Source organism: Diceros bicornis, chromosome 17 (assembly GCF_020826845.1).
Source record: "Diceros bicornis minor isolate mBicDic1 chromosome 17, mDicBic1.mat.cur, whole genome shotgun sequence".
NCBI lineage: Eukaryota > Metazoa > Chordata > Mammalia > Perissodactyla > Rhinocerotidae > Diceros > Diceros bicornis.
The window spans coordinates 35,650,872-35,674,334 of NC_080756.1; the positions used below are offsets into that span (position 1 = coordinate 35,650,872).

Below are 23,463 nucleotides of genomic sequence, written 5' to 3' on the forward strand. Positions count from 1 at the left end.
TTGACACTCTCAGCTTTTCTGAGTTTTAAATAAAGAATCATCTCACTTAAAATCCATCTCAAAGTGCTTGACTGAGCATAAACATCCTGGCTTTGTGCCATCCAAGTCTACAAAGACTGAATACAGTATTCATTGTGATTATGACTATAAATTGCACCATCCCTTTAAATGTTCAAGTACTCACCGTTTTCTTAAAGTGTATAAGCCCTATCCTCAATTAAGGAAATATAGAAGGAATGGAAATGTTCCAAATTACACAAATCTACTATTACAAAACTATTATAAATGGATCTTAGACACAAGGAAAATGTCAATATATGCAATTCCCCAAACTCAAAAAAACTGCATCAAAAAATACAAACAAAACCAAAACAAGATGCATGTGATATTCTTGGTTAGAAATATTTTAGCAAAAATATAGTAACTAGTGGGTTTTAAGCCATTTCACTGAGTAAAGAGGTCTGCAGGAAACTCAGAGCAGTTCTTTTTGAAGGAAAAATCACATATCCCTATACCTCTCTGAGAGTAAGGTGAAAAAATCTATAAAAATTGGCAGACCATTAATAGGAATTATAGAAATAGTATCAATACAGTACAGAAGAATATACAGTTTTTTGTAAATGAAATGCTTTAAAACATTTCTCATTTTTGGAGTTAAAAATCAAATGCTAGAGTGTCCAGTGGATGTCACTGAAGTCCCCGGGGTCTCCTAGGCCCCCCTCTGCTTCTAAGTAATTCATGAAGGCAGCCATGGCTGTGTCGTCATTGTCACACAGGGCATCGAAATCCAGCTGGGCACCTTCACCTATTGAATTACAACACGGGCCTGTGTAAGTACATCTGGAGGTTAAAAATGAGTATCATCAAAAATGGCAAACAAGGATAGAATACCATACAATATATTTTTGAAGGCAAAGCATATGTCTTAAATTGCATAAGCCTGATGTATTTTTAAATGGGTCACTTATTTTTATAACAATCTACTGTCAGATAAATTGCGCTTAACTCATCTGATGCACATAAGTGAGCTAGTCTATGAGTTTTCTAACAGAAAACAACAGTGCTAAAAGGTACAGACTCCTGGACAGTTGAAAGCTAGGGGCTGGAGTTTACACGTGCATATATAGAACCCGGAAGGAGAAATTTAACTCTAATCTGCCTTATGAAAATACTCTAGTTGTTTAACCTGAAAATGAAAAGGCTGAGACAAAAGCATCATCTTCTAAAAATCTGAAATACTCTTATAAAAGAGGAGTACCCAGATTTTTGATTGATAAAGGAAATAAGGAGGAACCATGGAAACGAGATTTACGTTAGAGATAAGGAAGAGGTTTTCTAGAAATCAAGGGTTATAACACAGCTACAGATTAACCAAAGTTTTCTAGGTATCTTTCAAAGTACAGTAGAATTTGAGATGATTAATATGTGGCTCTGTGTGAAGCTGATATCCAGGTTCCTTCAAGTCCTTTGATTCTCTTTCATATACATTTTCAGTAGATCAATGTCAGTCATGGCGGTACAACACTGTGTCATTTCAATTTACTTGATTTAGACTTTGCATAAACATAGTTAAAATGAATAATTACATCTTACACTTTTTATGATTGGTATCCTTTAAAAATTCATTTTCTTGAGAATGGACATTTCTGCTTAGACATAAGTACTTTAGTTTTATCTAAATTGTGTGTATTAACAATACCCATAACTGATTCAGTTGATAATTGAATTTTCAATGACAGGTCCGTTAAGTAATATAAATCTTAAAATCAAGAGTATAATTATTGTATTTAGGACTTTGAATGGAAAAAATCTTAGTTTTAAAACTGTTTTCTTCTCTAGAAATCTCCTATGCCTGAAAATATAGTGATTAAGAGAGTTTTTAGAAAACCAAAATGGCAGGCAGTTGCCAAAGAAAACTTACTGAGGAGTGGTTCGTGACTGTGGGGAGCAACAGCGTTCTGGTTTTGCCTTGTAGCCTCTAGCTCCCCTATTTCAGAAGGACTTAGTGTAATCAACTCCTTATTTGACATCTGAAAAGACAGAATAATAAACAGTAAGGTTCCTACTTGAATGAAATAAAGACCTCCTAGCAGTTATCACACATGGGCCTGTCCACAGTGCCACCACTGCCGTCATTGATAAGGCAGCCTGCACTTACTGAGTACTATGTGCTGAGCACTCCACTTGCATCATCTCGTTTCATGTTTAAAACATTGGGAGATCAGGAATCTGAGGCCTAAAGAGGCTAATATCTTGCCCGAAGTGTTGGAGTCATGACTCTAGTCCAAGTCTACCTAACTCCAAAGCCCACATTCTTCATAACCATAATTGGAGGCACATACTACACGGAAAAGTTTTGGATTAAGAAGAAGCTATTTCAGTTTTTACAAAATGATGGTAAAAACTATATATCTCATTGGAAACTACAATGGGAAATACTGCTTTGGAGTAAGAATGGATTAAATCAGAGGCTTTCACCAAAAAGTTAACACGCTGTTACATAGTTATAGGCCAAACAATATAATATTCAATATGGCTCATCAAAATAAGAAATCATTTACCTATAGGGGCTTATGAAGTTGATGAACTTTATCTATAGAATGCCTGTATAACGTACACCTCCTGGAGATTTTTGTGTTACAATGACTTAAATCTCTGTTTCTAGCATATTGTCTAGCACAAAATGGGTACCCAATAAATAATTGTTAAATGTATGAGTAAAATTTAAAAAAATACTAGACAAAAAAACTTATGAAATTTCTATAAAAACATACTTTCAAGTTCCCTTTTGTCCTTGGTTAGACTTAATTTCTCTCTTCTCCTACATTCTTGTACCACTTTGTTTATATGCCTAGCTTAGAGCTTTTTATTGTCTGGGATACATTAGAATTACATTGTATGTGAATCTTCTAGATCTTCAGCACTATGCTTAGTCATTTCTGTATATGCAACAATGCATTTCAAATAGCTAGTATTTGTTCAATTGAACTAAATAGTATGTAATACTTAACTTGTAGCTTATATTATTTAAACTTTTTTTCCAGATCATAAAGAGTACATTTAATCCACTGAATTGGAATCTATTAAAATAGCAATAATAACTACCATTTATTGAGCACATATTGTGTACAGGCACTGTTAAGTTTTTGTGTTTTTTTGTATTAAATCACTTAATTCACACACCACTCCAAAAGATTGGTGCTATTATTATCCCTGTTTTATAGATGAGGAAATTGAGGCACAGAGTTTAAATAACAAGCCCAAGGTTACCCAGCAGTAAGTGTCTGAGTCACAACTCGGATCCAGATAGTATGCTTCCAGTGACTTGACTCTTCACCACTTTTCTACATTGCCTCTTAAAAATCATGGATTGGCTAGAAAGAGTTCATTTTTTACAGGATGGCTTCTTTTCTCAAAAGAACAGGAAGCAAATTTTATTGTTCATTTATTTCATGAATATTATCACTTATTATTATACTTACATTTCTGCAGTTTATAGTGTGAGTATCTTTCATTAAATCTGTTGGACTTGAATCATCAAGGGATGAAGAAGACTGTAACCTTTAAAAAGTGACACAAAACATTTTTCTCTCTATATAAGAAAATTTTCTCCTGGATACATAATCTACTGATAAAAACATAGTGAGGAAGCTGAGACTAAATATCATGACAGTTTTCACAATTAGACTGACTTATTCAGTGCCAGACTTATTTTTGACTATGGAGTGCAGAAAAAAACACTCTGTAGTAAATAGAAACATAAAACTGTGAGGTAAAAGCTCTTAAGTAAATCATGTTATCTGAGGGGGTTAATCTCCAAAATGTATAAAGAACTGATGCATCTCAACAACAAAAAAAAACTAACAACCCAATTAAAAAATGGGCAAAAGACCTGAACAGACACTTCTCCAAAGAAGATATACAGATGTCCAACAGACATATGAAAAGATGTTCAACATCATTAACTATCAGGCAAATGCAAATCAAAACTATAATGAGATATCACCTCACGCCCATCAGAATGGCTATAATTAACAAGACAGGAAACAACAAGTGTTGGAGAGGATGTGGAGAGAAGGGAACTCTCATACGCTGCTGGTGGGAGTGCAAACTGGTGCAGCCACTATGGAAAACAGTATGGAGATTCCTCAAAAAATTAAGGATAGAAATACCATATGATCCAGCTATTCCACTGCTGGGTATTTATCCAAAGAACTTGAAAACACCAATTCGTAAAGATACATGCACTCCTCTGTTCATTGCAGCGTTATTCACAATAGCCAAGACTTGGAAGCAACCTAAGTGCCCATCAAGGGACAAATGGATAAGGAAGATGTGGTATATATACACAATGCAATACTACTCAGCCATAAGAAACGATGAAATCCAGCCATTTGTGACAACATGGATGGACATTGAGGGTATTATGCAAAGTGAAATAAGTCAGAGGGAGAAGGTCAAATACCATATGATCTCACTAATTAAGTAGTAGATAATAATAACAACAAACAAACACAGAGAGACAGAGATTGGACTGGTGGTTACCAGAGGGGAAGGGGGCAGGGAGGAGGGCGAAAGGGATAATTCGGCACTAAAGGGTTGTAATTAGTATTTGGGTGGTGAACATGATGTAATCTATGCAGAAATAGAAGTATAATGATGTACAACTCAAATTTATACAATGTTATAAACCAATGTTACTGCAATAAACAAAAAATTTTTTAAAATAATAAATAAATAAATAAATAAAATCATGTTATCTGTCTTAACATAGCACATGGCAAAGTAATGGAAATAACAACACAGTTAGTTCAAAATAGCCTTCCATATCAAGAATCAGTTCCTTATCAAGACATTAAACAGCAGAACTGAGAGTTAAGAAAGATTTCCCAACATCCTGCAATCTTTTTTCAAAGTGGAAAATGTGTCATATTTTTACTATAATAGGTCATACCCAGGTACAAAACCAATGAAACACATAACAACATAAACATAATCATACACTTTGATCATAAATCTCTTCAAGACTTAATATGTAAAACTGACAGTATCATATAATTATTAAATGCTCAATTATGTGAAACATAATGGCATAAACATAACTTTGTCTTTGTGTATTCCCAAGAAGGCAGTTGACAAGAAATTAAAGAGTGAAATTAAAACAGAGAAATGAAATGAATTAGGTAGGAAACAGACGAAAAAATCAGTGACATGTCTTGGGGATTTTTCACAGGCGAGTCAGTGTAAATAGCTCGGCTGGCTTCTCATTTTGTGGTTCATGGTTTAAAATCATCACCTGCTCAATTAGCCTTTGTTTAAAGACGAAAACTCTCTCTCTCCCCATGCACTTCACTACTAGATTAATCATCTGAAATATGGCTTTCTTCATAATAGTCCACTGGGCAGAAACTTGCTACTTAAGTCCCTCCTCTTCTTGACTTCACCTTAGTTAAAACTCCCCTCTGCTCAGCAACCTGACTCCTTTCTCAATAAAGTCTTCTTGTTGTCTGCTGAAACCACCATGCTTTCTCCCACCCACACATCCTTACATTGCCTGAGGTACCTCAATGTAGTAATGCTTTCTCCACAGCATCCCAAGGATATTCTAATGGTACCCATTTATCAACATTTGGCTCAATTTCCACTTCTCTTAAAACATCCTTCCAGCATACATGGTCAAATGATCTTCAACAAAGGTGCCAAGACCATTCATTGGGGAAAGACTGTCTTTTCAACAAAAGATGTGAGAAAACTGGATATCACATACAGAAGAAGAAAGTTGGACTCTTACCCTACACCATATATAAAAATTAACTCAAGATGGATCAAAACCTAAACCTAAGACCTAAAACTATAAAATTCTTAGCAGAAAACAGAGGAAAAGCTTCATGACATTGGATTTGATGATGATTTCTTAGATATGATACCACATCACACAAACAAAAATAAATAAACTGGACTACATCAAAATTTAAAAATTTGTATATCAAAGGACACTATCAACAGAATGAAAAGGCAACCCATGGGCTGGGAAACAATATTTACAAACCATATATCTGATAAGGGGTTAATATCTAGAATATATAAGGAACTCCTACAACTCAACAATAACAAAAAACAACCTGTGAAAAAATGGGCAAGGATCTGAATAGATACTTCTCCACATAAGACATACAAATAGCCAATAAGCCCATGAAAAGATGCTCAGCATCACTAATCATTAGGGAAATGAAAATCAAAACACAATGAGATACCATTTAAACATATTAGGAGGACTATTACCAAAAAACAGAAAATAAGCGTTGGCGAGGATGTGGAGAAATTGGAACCTTTATGCACTGCTGGGAAGGTAAAATGCTGCAAATGCTATGGAAAACAGAATGGTGGTTCCTCGAAAAATTAAAAATAGAATTACCATATGATCCGGCAATTCTACTTCTGGGTATATACTGAAAAGAATTGAAAGCAGGGACTGGAACAGCTATTTGTACACCCACATTCCTAGTATCATCATTCACAACAGCCACAAAGTGGAAGCAACCCAGGTGTCCATTGACAGATGAATGGATAAAGGAAACGTGGTATATACATACAGTAGAATATTACTCTACCTTAAAAGGAAGGAATTTCTGACACATGCTACAACATGGTTAAGCCAGTCACAAGAGGACAAATATACTGTATGATTCCCCTCATATGAGGTACTTAGAATAATCAAATTCATAGAGAGAGAAAGTAGAATAGTGTTACCAGGGGATAGAGAGAGAGGGGAATGGGAAGTTATTGTTTACTGGGTACAGAGTTTCAGTTTTGCAAGATGAGAAAAGTTCTAGAAGATGGATGGTGGAGGTGATGGCACAACAATGTAAATGTACTTAATGCTACTTAACTGTAAACTTAAAAATGGTTAAAATGGTAAATTTCATGTTATCTATATTTCACCATGATTAAAAAATAAAATGCCCTCCACTGATATAATTTTTTTCATTACCTAGGTCACTGAGTTGTAAAACCTTAAATCTGGAAGGAAACTTGGATCCTATAGTGAGAGTCAGTATGGGATTAAATGCCAAAAACATGCAAACCACACACTTGAACATTTAATAATATACAGTACTGTCAGTTTTAGATATTAGGTATTGGTGAAGAGATGTATGATCAAAGTGTATGATGGATTATATATGCATATCTTTGTACATACGCTTCACAATACTTTCAATACTTAAAGTACATACACATTGTAAGTAGTCGATATTTATTCAATAAAATTAGGCAGACAGAAGTCACATGACAAATGTCTCATTAGTGATTTTTTTCAATTTAAACTTTTTAAACTTAAAAACTAAATTCAAACTGTACAAAGAGGTAGAAAATAAAAAGCAAAAATTTCTTCCCTCTTCTACATGTCTTGTCCCCAAACACCCAGTCCCAAATATGAGAGGTAACTAGTCCGAACAAATTTTTTTGGAATGTTATATATTGTGGAGTTCTAGGTTCCTTCTCTACAACTCCAAAATGCAAAATACAATTCCAAAATGCAAAATGCCTTGAAAATTGAAATATTTTCCATAATTCATTTGGCAGCGAAATCCGAATCGATCCGAACTCAGCAAAACCTGACCTATCTGATAGGAGGTTAATTTCTTTGGTCCTACTTGGTACAAATATTTACAACAATTCACTCCAGAAATATATTTGTAAACTTTTATTGTGGAAAACTTCACACCGAGATAAAAGTAGGTAATATAATGAACTGTCATACACCTACCAAACAGCTTCAATAATTATTAATTCTTTCCTAATCTTGTTTAATGTATATACCCCAAACTCTTACTTCCCCTCTCCTCCCAGACATTCTACCATTTAATTTGGGAATATTTCTCACTTCAGAAATACTGACTTAATTGATTATGGAGTGCTGCCCATGAGGTAACTGTTCTCTGAGGCTATCACACATACCCCTTAAAAATTGAATTCCAAAACCTATCTTTCTAAAATCCAAAGAAATTCTGAGTTTAAAACCTATCTGGGCTCAAGGGTTTTAGATGAGCAATTAAGGGCCTGTATATACACACATTCACATAAATCCACACGTAACTATCTTTTCTCTTATACAAGCGGGTTATTATACATACTATTCTTTTGTTCTATTTCTGCCCCAACTATATATTTTCAAGATCTTTCCCTATTAGCATAAATAGATCTACCTGATTTTTAACACTTGCAGAGTACTCCATTGTATGGATATACCATAACAAGTTACAGTTATGATAAATACTTAAATATTTAAACCACTACTGTAAACAATGCAGCAATGAACAGCCTTGTTCATAGATCTTTGTGTAGTTGTGTAAGAATATTTGCTCCTGGGGTAGAAATGCTGAGTCTAAGATTATAAACACTTACATATTTTTCATAGGTATTGTTAAATTTCCCTCCAAAGTAGTTGCACTAATTTATACTCCCACAACCAGTTTTAAGAGGGACTGTTTCCTCACACTCTCACCAATATTGAATACTATTATAAAACTTTCAAATCTTTGACAATCTTCTAAATGAAAAAAAAGTACCTTATTATTGTTTAATTTTTTATGCATATATTTTTAACTGTGAATGGAGAAATTCTTGAAGTTTCTTGGCCATATCTAATTTTTTTCTGTTCATGTTCCTTCTCCAACTTTATTTATTGAGTTATTTTAAACTTGTTTCATAACTTTATTCTTTATACTATACATAAAATTTAATATAGATAAAGGTTAATATATAGTTACATAAAGTTTATTATATATAAAGTTTAATATAAAGTTCAATAACTTTATACTATAAAATTCTTCATATATTAAGACAATTACTCCGTTTTATCATATGAAATACGCACATTTTCTTCAGTTTATAATTTGTCTTTAACCTTGTTAAACGGTTATGGTTATGCTTAAGTTTTGAGTTTTTATATAACTAAATACATCAATTTTTTCTTAATGAATTCTGGATTTTGTGTGGTGTTTTGAAAGGACTTTCCAAACTAAGATTATAAAAATCCATACCTGTGTTCTTGAAACACTTTCATAGCTTTACTTAGAACTCTGTGATTTACCTAGAATTTATCTTAGTATAAAGAATAAAGTTGGGTCTAGCTTTATTTTTTTTCCAAATGGTTATAAAGTTATAATGCTCTTAACCGTTTAATCCATTTCCCCTTACTAATTTAAAATGCCCCTTTTACCATATAGTAAATTTCCATATGCATTTGAGTCTATTTCTGAAATCTATTCTTTTCCATTAATCTATTTGTGGGTTGTACCAAAATGTTTTAGCGACTGTAGCTTTATAACATATTTTAATATCTGTTAGAGTTAGTCTCATTTTACTACTTTTAGTTTTTAGAATTCTCCTGGATATCCTAATATGGTTAGTATTATTTGTCAGATTCTAAAAAACAAATACATGATGGTATTTTGACTGGATTCAAACTGAATTCATAGGTTTGTTTTAGGAACACTGACATCCTTACAATACTGAGTCTTCCCAATGAAAACTTATATCTGGAAAGCTATTCAAGTCATCTTTTGTGTACCTCTGTAGCATTTTAAAGTTCTTTTTCATATAGTTCTGGACACTTCTTGTCAAATTCATACCTAAATATTTTATCTTTTTTGGTGCTACCGTAAAGGTGATCTTCTCTTCCATTATATAATTGAACTGGTTATTGTTTACATTTAAGAAACCTACTGACTTTTTAAATTAAAGTACAATTGACATACAATATCCTAGTAGTTTCAGGTGTAGATCATAGTGACTTGACATTTATATACATTACAAATGATCACCACAAAAAGTCTAGTTACCATCTGTCACCATACAAAGTTATGAAAATATTATTGACTATATTCCCTACGCTGTACATTACATCCCCATGACTTATTAATTTTATAACTAGAAGTGTGTACCTCTTAATCCCTTTCACCTATTTTGCTCGCCCTCTACTGATTTTCTTATTTTGGTTTTGTAAATATGATGATAATTTTACTTGTGAAAATATTTGCAGCAATAAAACATTACCTTTGTAAGTCGAGAACTTCGTTGGCAATATCTGTTCCAATACTACCAGCACCAAGTACGGTTCCAGTAGACATTCCAGGCACACTAATACAAGACTGTCTAGAGGATTCTAAATAATAACAAAAGGAAAAATTCAATTGAGGACTTTAAAAAAAAAGTACATAACTTTGGTAAATATCTTTCTTTCAGTTCAAATATATTTCCTCTTTCCCTCTTTAAAAGAAATAGACTAGCTGCATCCTAAAATGTTAGGAACATTATGCTTATCATTACAAACATAACTCATGATGGTTCAAGATGTTTATGAAGAGTGATATGAATCAAATGTGTAGAAAATCACTGAGGGTACAATCATGACCTATAACCCTTGAGTCCAGACACTTCCTTCCCACTTTAATCTTCACGCTAGAGCCAGAGCAATACTATTTTATTTTTAATCCTTCCTAATATTTTTATATTTATTTATACAAATAATACATTAAAATATTCCTTTGGTGAAAAACTAAGATAAGCAAAAACTCTCCCTTAATGCTTTTCATTAATTTGTCCAACAGATATTTGAGTGCCACACAGTACAAGGAACTATGCTAGCTGCTAGGGATAGATAACGGATAAAACACCATTCCTACTCCTGAAGAAGTCACAGTCTAGTGGCGAGCCAGTTGCGTGAACAACTAATTGCAATACAATGTAAGATTATAACAAAAATGTGCCAAGTCCTGTGGAAATTCTGAGAAAGATAACTCAACCCATAGAAGTCTTTTTGATTTCACTTTGATATTTTTCTCTCTCCAAGACAGAAAAAGATGGTAACTTAATAGTACCAGTCATAGTCATAAGTCACCATCATCTAAAACTAAGCTCACCTTTTGATGATTGAGAGCTGCAAGGAAGTAATGATGCTTCTCCAGTCTCACTATGTCCCCTAGAATTAAGAAACACCATAGATGATTTTTTTTAAGGTGAAGGAAATTGTTAAAGCAACTACATTAAGTTTTGTGTATTTGATTTGTCAATTCTTGATCCATTTATGCTTTATATACACATATTGTTAATGTCACCACCAGAGATCAAGGTAGTGATGTGATAAATACCAGCGTTTGCCAAACGCCCTATTACCCCATAAAGTACATGTTCTCACAGTTACAGACTTTCAGTTCGTATACTAATGATAAGAAGGCAAGGATTATTGGGATGGGTAACAGGGGATACTGCTGGAGGTACTAAGCTTTGGGGGTTCTTTTTTTTTTTTAATTAAATACTGTAGATAAGGAAATAGAATTGGTTTGATGAAACCTTATAGCAATTTCAAAGAGAAACTTACAGAAAAATAATGCTTAGAACAGGGCCATGCTACCATATTGAGCAATTCAGGAAAAGTTGGCTCTTCCTGCAGGCTGGCACAGCCATAGACCAGGGCTTGGCAAAGAGTGCTTGGGCTGGATTTCTCCTCCTCCCTCAGCCAAGTACTCCTGCACAACTGCATGTGGTACCCAGGCTTAGAAGATGGATATGCAAAAATGATATGATATGGAGGACAAAACAATTTCTTACAATGATCTACAGTTTCAAGCCACATCCACATTGTTTATTGCAGGGACAAGACAAGGCCATGAAGGGTAGGAAGGAAATGCTTGAATGAATGTTTACTATCACATTTTATACCAAGCAAAAAGGAATTTATTACAACAGGGCAAACTTCTAGCTTAATTCTAAGAACTCACAGACTGAACAGTGAGTGAATTACTCAAAATATGTACTCAAGTTATAAGGCCAGAGGATCACACAGTTTTAATGGCTTAGCAAGATGAGAAGATGGAAGCAAAGATATTCATTTGAAATTGATAGAAAGGTCTTAACAATATAAAAAATTACTTACAAAACTAAAGTGTTGACAGACACAATATACTCCAGTTCTTTGGTCCAAGGATTTGTGAAACTAAACCACTGGCTTTTTAAAGTTACAAAAGAGCCATCTTTCGCTCTGAATTTGTATGAATCTGTAAATATTTTCTCTTTACTCTGTAGAACTTAACAAGAAAAGATAATAATCAGCATAACGGTCTACCACCATATAAATCAATCCCTCGAGGATTAATTCAAGTTTCAGATTTCACAGGATTGAGAAATTAAGAGTTGAAGCTGTAATTAAAAAGTACCAAAAAATTACCGCATTCAATGCATACCTGCCTTGTGCTTGTCGGTCAAATTACTATGGTCATCTTGATGAAAATATTCATAACAAGAAGTTCCCAAAAGTTCCTGAGGCAGATATCCTAAAATTGCTGTTGCCCTGGTTTTAAAATTGAAAATAGACTTCAGAATTGGTGAATGTGTTCCCTTTCAGAATATCATAGGTCCATACGTGGTCAAGATGGTAGGGAAGTGAACCAGGGGATGAGTAACCCATGTGCATTACTGGGCTCCTTTGGGCTGCCCTAGACCCAGACTAGGCTGCAAGACAGAATGGACACCCAGGCACGAGGCTGCTCCAGAGGCCGCCCACCAATACCGTTCACCAATAATATTGTGGCCACAGAACATGCCCAGTTTCTGCACCACTGGCTAAGAAATATTCCAAGTTTACATTTTGGCTTGAACAAATTTATTGATATATCCATTTCCTTGTTTCATTTAAGCTTTATTTCCTGTTCTGAAGCCTTAAAAAAAAAATGCATCAGTGCTACTAAGCCACATCTTTAGCCTTAACTACCCCATTGAACTCTAAGCGTTATGGCATGTCGATGTTTACCTTTGATCCACATAGACAAATTTTCCATTTATTGCAAAACGGGTTATAAACTCAGTTGGTTTCACTTTAATCTCTCCACTGTTCTGTGGGACAATATATGGATGTAATCTTCCAATGGCAACAAGGCAGGTAAAATTACTACTGTCTTTCTTATTGTCCCTTTCTTCTTCCATTCCAACAATATTTGGAGGCCAGCTTCTCAAGTAACCAGTGCAGTGAATAGTACAGAATTTTCTATGATCTAATTCAAAAGTTTAAAAAAAGAGCATTTGTCAATTATATCTCAAAATTAGAAAAACAAATTTAAAAAAACATTTGAATCATTATGAATAAATTCTTAAATTTCTGACATTGGCATTTATAATAGTTATAATTATGCTATGAAATAGTCTTTAAATATGCTAAAGAGGGAATAGTATTGCATTGAAAAATCCATCATGTTTATTTAACAACTTTATTCTTAGATTATGTTTCTTAGGAACTACACTATACGTACTACATCAAAAAGTTAACAGATTGCTTTAATTTAGGTTTAAATAGGCCTATAGCTACTTAATTTTTTCCCAGTCAGTTTTTAAAATTACAGTAATTTATGTTAGAAAAAGCTAAACTTCATGCTCCCTTGCTCTAAACCACAAAGACATTATTTTCAGCTTATTAAATTTTTGGTATATTATCATTTATATTCAAAAGTTTAAGGACAATTATGCATACATTCTTAAATTTCTTATGTTAGCACATATAATGGTTAATATATATGTTATACTAGACTATAGAAACATTTTAGTGAACATTTGGAGAAATTTATAATAAAAGGTGTAAGAATAAAATTTGACTCAAATTTCAGTTTTCAGAAAAATCCCAAGCAATTAACTCATAGGAAAAAGCTCCTCAAACAGGTCCAGAATAACAAAAAAATTGGAAATAATCCATTTGCTCAAATATCAGGAAATGCTTAAGAAAACAATGAAATAAACACAGGCATAAAAGATGGGCAGTATACAGATGGCGATCCAAAAAAAAGTGACTTAAAGGTTAAAAAGAGAGGAAAAAAGCCTGGTAAAAATTACTTAAAACAGTTGGTGGTGGTAAGATTTAGAAAAGACTGAACAGTCATTGTTTTAAATCAGCGCTTTTTGGTAAGACTGTTATTACAAATCTTCAAAATAATTTTTTCAATAGAAGAGGCTGTGGGCTGTTACAAGATAGCAACTAAGAGAAATAGCAAAGATTTAAAGAACACTTTATATGCCATGCTCTAAGTGCTTTAAATGTATAATTCCTTTAATCTTCTTAATAGTCCCATGAGGTGTTCTAATATTATCTCCATTGTTTTAGGAAACTGAGAGTTAATGTCAAGGTCACAGCAGGGAAGAGTGGAGTGGAGGTTTACATCCAGACAGGCTGGCTCCAGAGCTCCCCTTCTGAACCACGAATGCCGTGCTATTTAATAGTGAGTGCTCTGTAACGGAAGATGTTCAAACAGGAGTTGCCTGGGTGATGAAGCAGGAAGGGTACAAAAAGGTGTTCCAGCCAGAGGGAAGAGCCAGGGCAAACCAAGAGTCAAAAGAGAGCAGTCAGCAGGGCCGGCCCCGTGGCTGAGTGGTTCAAGTTCTGTGCGCTCCGCTTCGGCGGCCAGGGTTTGTGGGTTCAGATCCGGGGCGCAGACGTACACCACTCATCAAGCCATGCTGGGATGGCGATCCACATACAAAATAGAGTAAGATTGGCACAGATGTTAGCTCAGGGCTAATCTTCCTCAAGCAAAAAAAAAAACAAGAGGAGGATTGCCAACGGATGTTAGCTCAGGGTGAATCTTCCTCCCAGCAAAAAAAAAAATAAAAAAAAAAAAAAGAACAGTCAGATGTGGCTGAAGCATAGTCCGTGATGGGGAAGTGGCTGGAGACTAAAGCAGGGAACAGATAGTTTAGCTCTTGTAAATCATGCAGGACCTTGTATTTCTAACAGACATCATCACCTCCATCATCCACAGAACCCTTCAATTACAAGTCATTTTCTCTTCCAACCCCAAAGCAAGCCTTTATCCCTTATTCCCTACCCTGTTTAGTGGCACCACAATCAACCCAGGTGGTTAAATGAGAAACCTGGGAGAAGTCAATCCAGGCTCCTTCCTTTACGTCACCCAACATCCAAGATACCTCAAAGAAATTAAAATTGGGATAAGCCTAGACACAAAGTTTTCATTCATATTAACAAAACTAGATGGCAGTGAAAAATAAAAAGGCTTGTACACTGAGTTTGGCATTTCTGATGACACAAATAGACAAACGATACTGACTAAAATTATTCTACTCAACTGAAAATACAGACTAAAAAAAGTTTTATATTTATATATGATAATTTTACTTTCTTTTTTTTTTTTTAATTTTATTTTTTTTTTTCCCCCAAAGCCCCAGTAGATAGTTGCATGTCATAGCTGCACATCCTTCTAGTTGCTGTATGTGGGACTCGGCCTCAGCATGGCCGGTGAAGCAGTGCGTCAGTGTGCGCCCGGGATCTGAACCCGGGGCCGCCAGCAGCAGAGCACGTGCACTTAACCACTAAGCCACGGGGCCAGCCCTCTTTTACTCTGATTCTTCTACCATTAGAGAGAAGAGTTGTTGTAACAGGCTTAATAACTAAACTTCCAACTCAATCTGCCCCTCAATTCTCACCTTGAACCTTTATTCAGTTGGCACATTTCTAGTTGGGATTATGTAATTAAATCCACTGCAATCTATTTGATCAGTTAAGTTAAAAATAATCCCATAAAAAACCTTATCCCAAGAATTCTTTAGACTTTTACCTAAATATTGGGGTCATGGGCCCCAATCCTTACCAAATTATTTATTTGCATCAGCTCTACAGGGGAGATTCATGTGTAAGCTACTCCATGATTTAAAAAAGGGAAAAAACCCTATATTAACCCAAACACTGCTCCAATTTACAGGATATCTTGTCAAAATCCTTTGTGAATTTTTCTTCAACAAGTTGTAGGCTGGGTCCCTCAACTTGGTATCTTACTGTGTTAGTTTGAATTCTCAGAGAAGCGGATCCTGAGACAAGGATTCAAGCAGCGCATTTGGGAGGCGATCCCAGGGAACACTGGTAGGGAGGTGGGGAAGTGAGACAGAGAGGAGGAAGAAGCTAATGAAGGATACATTTTCCAGCAAGTTGCCACTTTGGGAAACTAAAGCGATATTTATTAGGGGCATTCTGGGAAAAAAATGCTGAACGAGAGCCTCCGAGTTATGCGGTCTGAAGGGAAAGAGAGCTCTAGGATACTGATCCGTCAGCTCCCTTCAGTTAGTGGATGAGGGATGCTCCCAGGGAGCATTGATTCCCCGGCACTGGAGGCCTGTCCCTAGCTAGAGGAGGCAGAACTGTCTCTAAAGACCAGAGGAAGGTCAAGCAGAGAGTGATGGGTGTCGGACATTGGAAGCCAGGTGGCACGCCCTTGACATGGTAGGTGCTGAGAAGATATGTCATGGGGTTCTGACAGTATCTGCCACACTTGTACAAGAAGCCACTGGATTCTGGGTGCATTACTGTATTGCTGAGGATCTTACCAAGGTAAATTTAAGAAATATCTAAGGTATGTGGTAGCAGTCATCCATCCTTATCAGCCTTTGATTTCACAAGCTGAAATACAAGAGTAATTTTATCCCTATCTTAGAAGGTTTTTCAAAGTTCTAATCCATGACACTAATATTAGAATCAGGGTAGAAATAATGTTTTTAATGTCAATCTTATTTTTTAAAAACTTTTTATTATGGAAAATCTCAAACATACACAAAATCAGAGAGAACAGTATAATAAAGCCCCACTTGAGTGTCTTATGGCCAATCTTGAGAAATGGCCTTTCCATAAACCTTAAATTCAGTTTCAATTAGCATAAAAAGGGGTGCTTTCTGGTCTTATTTTAAATTTAAATGTAACTAAGGCAAAACTATGGAGATAAAAAATCAGTGGTTGCCAGGGGTAGTGGAGGGGAGAGATGAAGAGGAAGAGCGTAGAGGATGTTTAGGGCAGTGAAGATACTCTACATGATACCAGCGACAGCAGTATGTTATTAGACACGTGTCCAAACCCACAGAATGTGCAACACCAAGTGAACCCTAAGGTAAACTATGGCTTTGGGTTATTATTATAATGTGTGAATGAAGGTGTCATCCTTGATAAAGAAAAAAAAAGTACTATTCTGGTGGAGGATGTTGATAATGGGGAAAGCTATGCATGTGGAGGGGCAAGGAGTATATGGGAAATCTCTGTACCTCCCTCTCAATTTTGTTGTAAATCTAAAACTGCTCAAAAAATAGTCTTAAATTATTGTTTAAAAATTTAAATGTAACTGACATGTCATAGTAAAAGGGAAGAGAGACACCTTTACTAACTACAGGCTTTCTTCGTTAACAGGGAGTGGTCTTAAAACAGTGAATTCCATCGGCTACTTAGTATTGGAAAGAACGATTGAGTAGTAAAAATCACTTTACTTGCCAGACACGATCCTTGGTTAAAGTAGAATACAAAATTATCCCACGAGTGGGCAGTCATCCACGTGGCCCATCAGGGTTACATTCTGCAGTTACCTTATCCTGGCCCAGCCATCTGTCTACATGTCTGTCTACACACAGTTCTCCTCAAACCAGGCCCTGTGAAGAAGGGCCGTGCTGATTGTTAACACATGCCCTTACCATTCCTTAGGCCAAACTGGCCTCATGCCTTTGGCACAGAGCTCTGGAGCGTTAAGTGAATACTTGGTTCAAGTACTTGAGCAGATTAAAAAGTCCGTTTTGAGAAGATATTTGACTCTGACTGCAGGCATCTGTGTGGCCCAGCTTGATGTGGGCGTGAGCAACCATGTGTGGGCAGGAAGACATTCCTACAACAGAAGCCAACCCCCTTGCTGTGTGTCTGCTCCAGAAATCATCTAGAATGGATCTCTTTCATTAATAACCTTCGGCATCTAGGAAGCTACTCTAGTAGGGGGCATGGCATAGTTGAAAGAATACAGATTTTAAAGCCAGATTCCTGATTCTGCCACTTTCTATGTGACTTGAGACAAATTAACCTTTTTAGGCTTCGGTTTCTTCACTTGTAAGCTAGGGATGGTTTGCACAGGATTGCTATGTGGATTAAATTAATTACTTTATGTAAAGTGCTTGGCATATAGTACATTTTAAATAATTACTGATTTTCTTCTTGCTCTCATTTTCCTTCTCTTCTTTCTGAACCACAAATAATAGCTTCCATTTATTGAGTGCTTACTAGCAGCCAAGCACTGCATTAGCCTCATGTAATCCTAACCACATTCCTGCGAGATGCTGTTAGACCCATTCTATCAGTCTGCTAGGGCTGCCATAATAAAATACCCCAGGCTGGGTGGCTTAAACAATGGAAATTTATTTTCTCACAGTTTTGGAGGCTAGAAGTCCAAGATCAAGTGTTGGCAGGTTTGGTTTCTCCTGAGGCCTCTTTGGCTTGTAGACAGCTGACTCCTCACTGCCTTCTCACACAGCCTCTTCTCTATGCCTGTGCGTCCCTGGTGTCTCTTCCTCTTCTTATGAGGATACCAGTCATGCTGGACCTCATTTAACCTTAATGACCTCTTTAAAGGCCCTATCCTCAAACATAGTCCCATTGGGGTCCAGGGCTTCAACGAGTAAATTTAGGGGAAACAATTCAGTCCATAACACCCATTTTTCCATATATTGAGAGGAAATTGCCTAAGGCCGCACAGTTGATAAGCAGCAGGCTTGATACTAAAATCCTATTCAATTCAGAACCCAGGGCCTTTCTACTCCATCCTAAAGCCTGTCTACAATCACGGCTGTTGTGAGGCTGAGACTAGTATGAGAACAGGGAACATTAGAGAAACTTAAAAATGTGTCAGTTCCTTTAGCTCATCACAGAATTCAACTATGAATTAGCTCTAATTGACATTTGGTTTTTTTATTTTCTGTGAGGAAGATTAGCCCTGAGCTAACATCCGATGCCAATCCTCCTCTTTTTGCTGAGGAAGACTGGCCCTGGGCTAACATCTGTGCCCATCTTCCTCTACTTTATATGGGACGCCGCCACAGCGTGGCTTGACAAGTGGTGTGTTGGTCCACGCCGGGGATCTGAACCTGCGAACCCTGGGCCGCCGAAGTGGAGCACGTGAACCTAACCGCTACACCGGGCCTTTGAAATATCTATTTTTTTCAGTAAGATTATTAATATTTATTTCAAAGGAAAGAAATTTTCCCTGCCTCTTTCATAAATCTCTAAACTTTATAATGAAAAAATTCTTTTTAGAAACCACATGGAAGGACTACAGTTTGATTATTACATTCTTCAAGCGTGCTGCTTGGATTTTTAAATTTTTTTTATCTTTATTTTCTTTGGTCAGGGAGATTGGCCATGAGCTAACATCTGTTGTCAATCCTCCTCTTTTTGCTGAGGAAGATTGGCCCTGGGCTAACATCTGTGCCCATCTTCCTCCACCACAGCGTGGCTTGATGAGTGGTGCGTAGGTCCGCGTCCAGGATCAGAATCTGTGAACCCCGGGCCGCCGAAGTGGAGCCCGCAAACTTAACCACTACGGACCAGGCTGACCCTGGGATTTATTCTTTTTAACTTACGACTATACACATGCGTTTTTGCTTAAGATTTGATATTTACAAGTCTGCTTCAAAGTACTGTAACAGTTCGGTGCAGTTTCATGGAGGACATCCCACCTTCCTTTTTGTGTCTTTGCAACGGGTTAAAAAACAGTACACGAAGTATTTTAGTTCCAAGATTATTATCAGTGACTGACTTGGGCTGCCATATATAAGAAAAATCCTCCAAGAATGTATATATTTAGTCATGAGCTGTTCTAGAATTTCACAAAACCAAAATGAAAAATCCAAGGCAACAGAAAGAAAGAAGAACCTAGACAAGATAGAGTCCTGCCACTGGTTTTTAATACCAATTTAATAAACACTTATTTTTACCAAAGCCCAGATTCCTTTGGTTCCCACTACAGAGCCTTCTCAGATTCACTTCTCATGAGAAGTATGGTAGAGAAAATGTGCCCAGTTGTTTATTCTCTTAGTCTTCTCGGGATCCCATAACAAAACACCACAGACTGGGTGACTTAAACACCACGATTCCAGATGCAGCAATTCTGAGATCAGGAAGGCAGCATAGTCAGAACTCGACTGGCTCTCGTTCTGGCTTGTGGACAGCTACCATCTCGCTGTGTGCTCACACAGACAGCAAACTCTCTGGTGTCTCTTCTTATAAGGGCACTAATTACACCATGAGGGCCCCACCCTCATGGATTCACCTAAACTTAATTATATCCCAAAGGCCTCATCTCCAAGTACCATCACACTGGGGTTTAGGGCTTCAACATATGAATTTTAGGGCACACAACTAAGTCCATAGCATTTGTTAAAATCTTCTTGGGATAAAATCTTTAAAAATATCTTTAAATTGCTTTTTGGATGAAATCAAAACACTATAATGTCGATTAATTCAGTGGATTCTTAATTGTTCTTGTGGATCTAGGAGAGATTATGTGATCAGTCAATCAGAAACAAGAGACAAGAGGATGGTCACTTATGCCTTCAGTAAAGGTTTATTGAGTGTCTACTATTGCCAGGCACTATGGAAAGAGAAATGAAGCTCTCATTATAGTGTGTGAGGGAAATAAAAAATAATTTCAATACAATGTGGAAAGGGCAGCAAATACAAGAGATGCTCAGTATTATAATGGATTACCAAAGGTAGGTGCCTGGGACTCAAGCCAACCAGAATGAGGAGGGTGGAAACAGGTGTTGCCTGTGCTTTAATGATCCAGGATCTTCCAACAGGCTGGCATTCTCCATTCCTTCCAGCCGGATGGCATAGTTTTCCTGTTGCTGGGATTCTGTTTTGGAGATATGAGTCCGGTAAACCTCCAGGTCATCTCAGCCGGTGTCTGAGCCACAGGCTTGACAGGGTCAGTCTTCTCTTCCATACTGGGCACTCTCAAATCAGGATTAAACTTTCATTATGGTGGAGAAGCATGCCACCACGCTGCCCTCTTAAATTTTTCATGTCTTCACTGATCATCCTGTAGAGTCTGCCATATTGGGGAACAGATCCTTTGAAATGTTTCTTGAGGTTCTCTCAGCTAGTCTACATGTCTTGGCCTTCCTGCAGTATTAATGTGAAGTGCTAAGCGGGGGGCGAATACCCAGGGTGTCTGATTCAGTACTTCATAACTACTGCAGTGATGGCAATGCACTGGGCCTAACACAACACAAAAACATCCTTCCTCCTATTAGGTTAGAGGGCTAGTAAAAGAGCAGAGATGTTCTTCAGGGCATCCTCGAGACTCATCCATCATTTCTCTAACCTCTAATGCAATGGTCTTCAAACATTAACTATTTTGCATGCTATAAAAAAATTCAGCACCCTTCATGTGTACAAATTATATACATCTACTATTGTACTAATATACTAATATACTCATATTGTATGTATTTTATAAAATACAAAACTGAAATTAAAAATATAAGAGAAAAATATGAAAAACAATGTTTTAAGAACAAATTTTATGAATGGTCAAACATTTTTGTTCCTTAAAAATTATTATATAGCGGCCAGCCCAGTGGCATAGTGGTTCCAAGTTCACGCACTCCACTTCGGCAGCCTGGGGTTCGCAGGTTCGGATCTTGGGCGCAGACCTACACACTGCTTATCAAGCCAGGCTGTGGCAGGCGTCCCACATATAAATTAGAGGAAGATGGGCATGAATGTTAGCCCAGGGCCAATCTTCCTCAGCAAAAAGAGGAGGATTGGCAAAAGATGTTAGCTCAGGGCTAATCTTCCTCACACACACACAAAAAAATTATTACACATATTCTTTAATGAAAGCAATATAATTCATCATGCTTTATTATCTTTTTTTTTTAATTTTTTATTTATTTTTTTTCCCCAAAGCCCCAGTAGATAGTGGTACATCATAGTTGCACATCCTTCTAGTTGCTGTATGTGGGACGTGGCCTCAGCATGGCTGGAGAAACGGTGTGTCGGTGCACACCCGGGATCCGAACCCGGGCCGCCAGCAGCGGAGCGCGCGCACTTAACTGCTAAGCCACGGGGCCGGCCCTGCTTTATTATCTTTTAAAACCCTGCTTTAACATATTGTGAAATAGTGATTTGAAGGTCTGGTTCTAAATCTAACTCCTTATTCTGTTTTGTTTTTCTTCATAGCACCTATCACCCTCAGCAAGGTTTTTGTTTTGTTCATTGCTCTGGGCCCAGCATATAGAACAGTGTTTGGCCCATAGTGTGTAGTTAACAAATATTTATTGGAAAAAAGTTCTTTTTGAACACGGTACCATATAATGGTGTGTTGTTGTGCATCCTTTCCCTACTCCACAATCAGTGACCTCATGTTGGTAGCTTGAAATTAGTCACAGTGTGACTATTTACACCACAGTAATTGGCAAAGCTACAAATCAGGGCTTGATATTTTTTGTTTGTGTTTTTCCTGATTGTCTAGACCCAGGAAAGTGATGGACAAAATGTTAATAATGAAGATTAAACTTAAAAGTGTGGTGTCTCTGTAGTTGTTATAAAGTGAGTAGCACAAAAAAAATGAGTAATCTTCCAATATTAAAAAACTAAGCAATTCAGCACAAGTCACTCATATCATTGACAAATGAGTGAAGTTCTGAAATCTTCATGGTTTTGCTTTCATCTTACTTATTAATGTAAAGGAAAATATCAACCAACTTTCTTACCAGAACTACACTTTGAGAGCTGGTTGGGAAACACTGACCAGCAAACCACTGCGCCCAGCCCACATCAGCCTACAGGTCTGGCCCAAGTGCCTTCCTTCCCAACACTATTTTCTGCATCTAGGATCTAGTCACACTGGTCTTTAAGTCCTCCAAATACCAATTTTTTCCTACCTCAAAGTCTTTATACTTATCTTTCTGTTAGGAATTTTGTCATGGCCAGCTCCTTCTCATAAAAAAAAGTCTCAGATCAAACATCACCTAAGAGAGACTTTCTCTGAGTATTCTAAAGTAACTGCTTCTTGCTGGTCGCTGTCCTCACTATCCCGTGTTATTGACTTCATTATATTTTCCACTACCCAAAACACTTATTAATTTACATGTTGATCGGCTGTCTCCTGTCCCTATAGCGTAAGGTGCACTAGAGCCATGACCTGTCTGCCTCTTTCCTGTGTATCCTTTGCATTTGGTACAGTGCCTGGCACATGGTAAGAACTCAATAAATCGTTGACCAGCCAAAATATATTTAATTAGAGACTACTATGTCAGGCAATGATCTCAGACTTATCTCTATCACTTTATTTAAGCATAGCCAGTAAGTAGAGACCCTTTTAGAAACAAGATTATGATAAAAGCTGTGGGAAAATGCAGGTGGGGTAGGAATCTCCATCAACAGAACTTCAGCCCCAGTCTTGGGCACTGTAGCCCAGGGCATCCCTTCTTCCTCCACTCTCTTGCTCTTTCCTCCTCTTGTGCTCCCAGAGAATCTCATACTTGAGAGAAGAGGCTAAAGCAGTGGTTCTCAAAGTGGGTTCTCTGTATCAGCAGCATCAGCAACACCTGGGAACTTGTTAGAAATGCACATTCTCAGGCCCCACTCCAGACATATTCAAT

The 23,463-nt window shown here is 36.8% G+C and overlaps 1 protein-coding gene across 6 annotated transcripts in view; it reads right to left on the minus strand.

Moving 5' to 3' along the window:
• Positions 1–284: 284 nt before the first annotated feature.
• BMAL2 (basic helix-loop-helix ARNT like 2) overlaps positions 285–23,463 on the minus strand; it is a 78,875-nt gene continuing 55,696 nt past the window's right edge. For all 6 annotated transcript variants that reach the window (XM_058558604.1, XM_058558607.1, XM_058558602.1 and 3 more), the window contains 8 exons: positions 12,812–13,052; positions 12,246–12,352; positions 11,939–12,089; positions 10,926–10,984; positions 10,060–10,168; positions 3,483–3,561; positions 1,922–2,030; positions 285–805 (listed from right to left, as the gene is read on the minus strand). In XM_058558604.1, the coding sequence (XP_058414587.1) occupies positions 669–805; positions 1,922–2,030; positions 3,483–3,561; positions 10,060–10,168; positions 10,926–10,984; positions 11,939–12,089; positions 12,246–12,352; positions 12,812–13,052 (992 nt within the window). In that variant the 3' untranslated portion in view covers positions 285–668. The remainder of the gene's footprint in view (positions 806–1,921; positions 2,031–3,482; positions 3,562–10,059; positions 10,169–10,925; positions 10,985–11,938; positions 12,090–12,245; positions 12,353–12,811; positions 13,053–23,463) is intronic.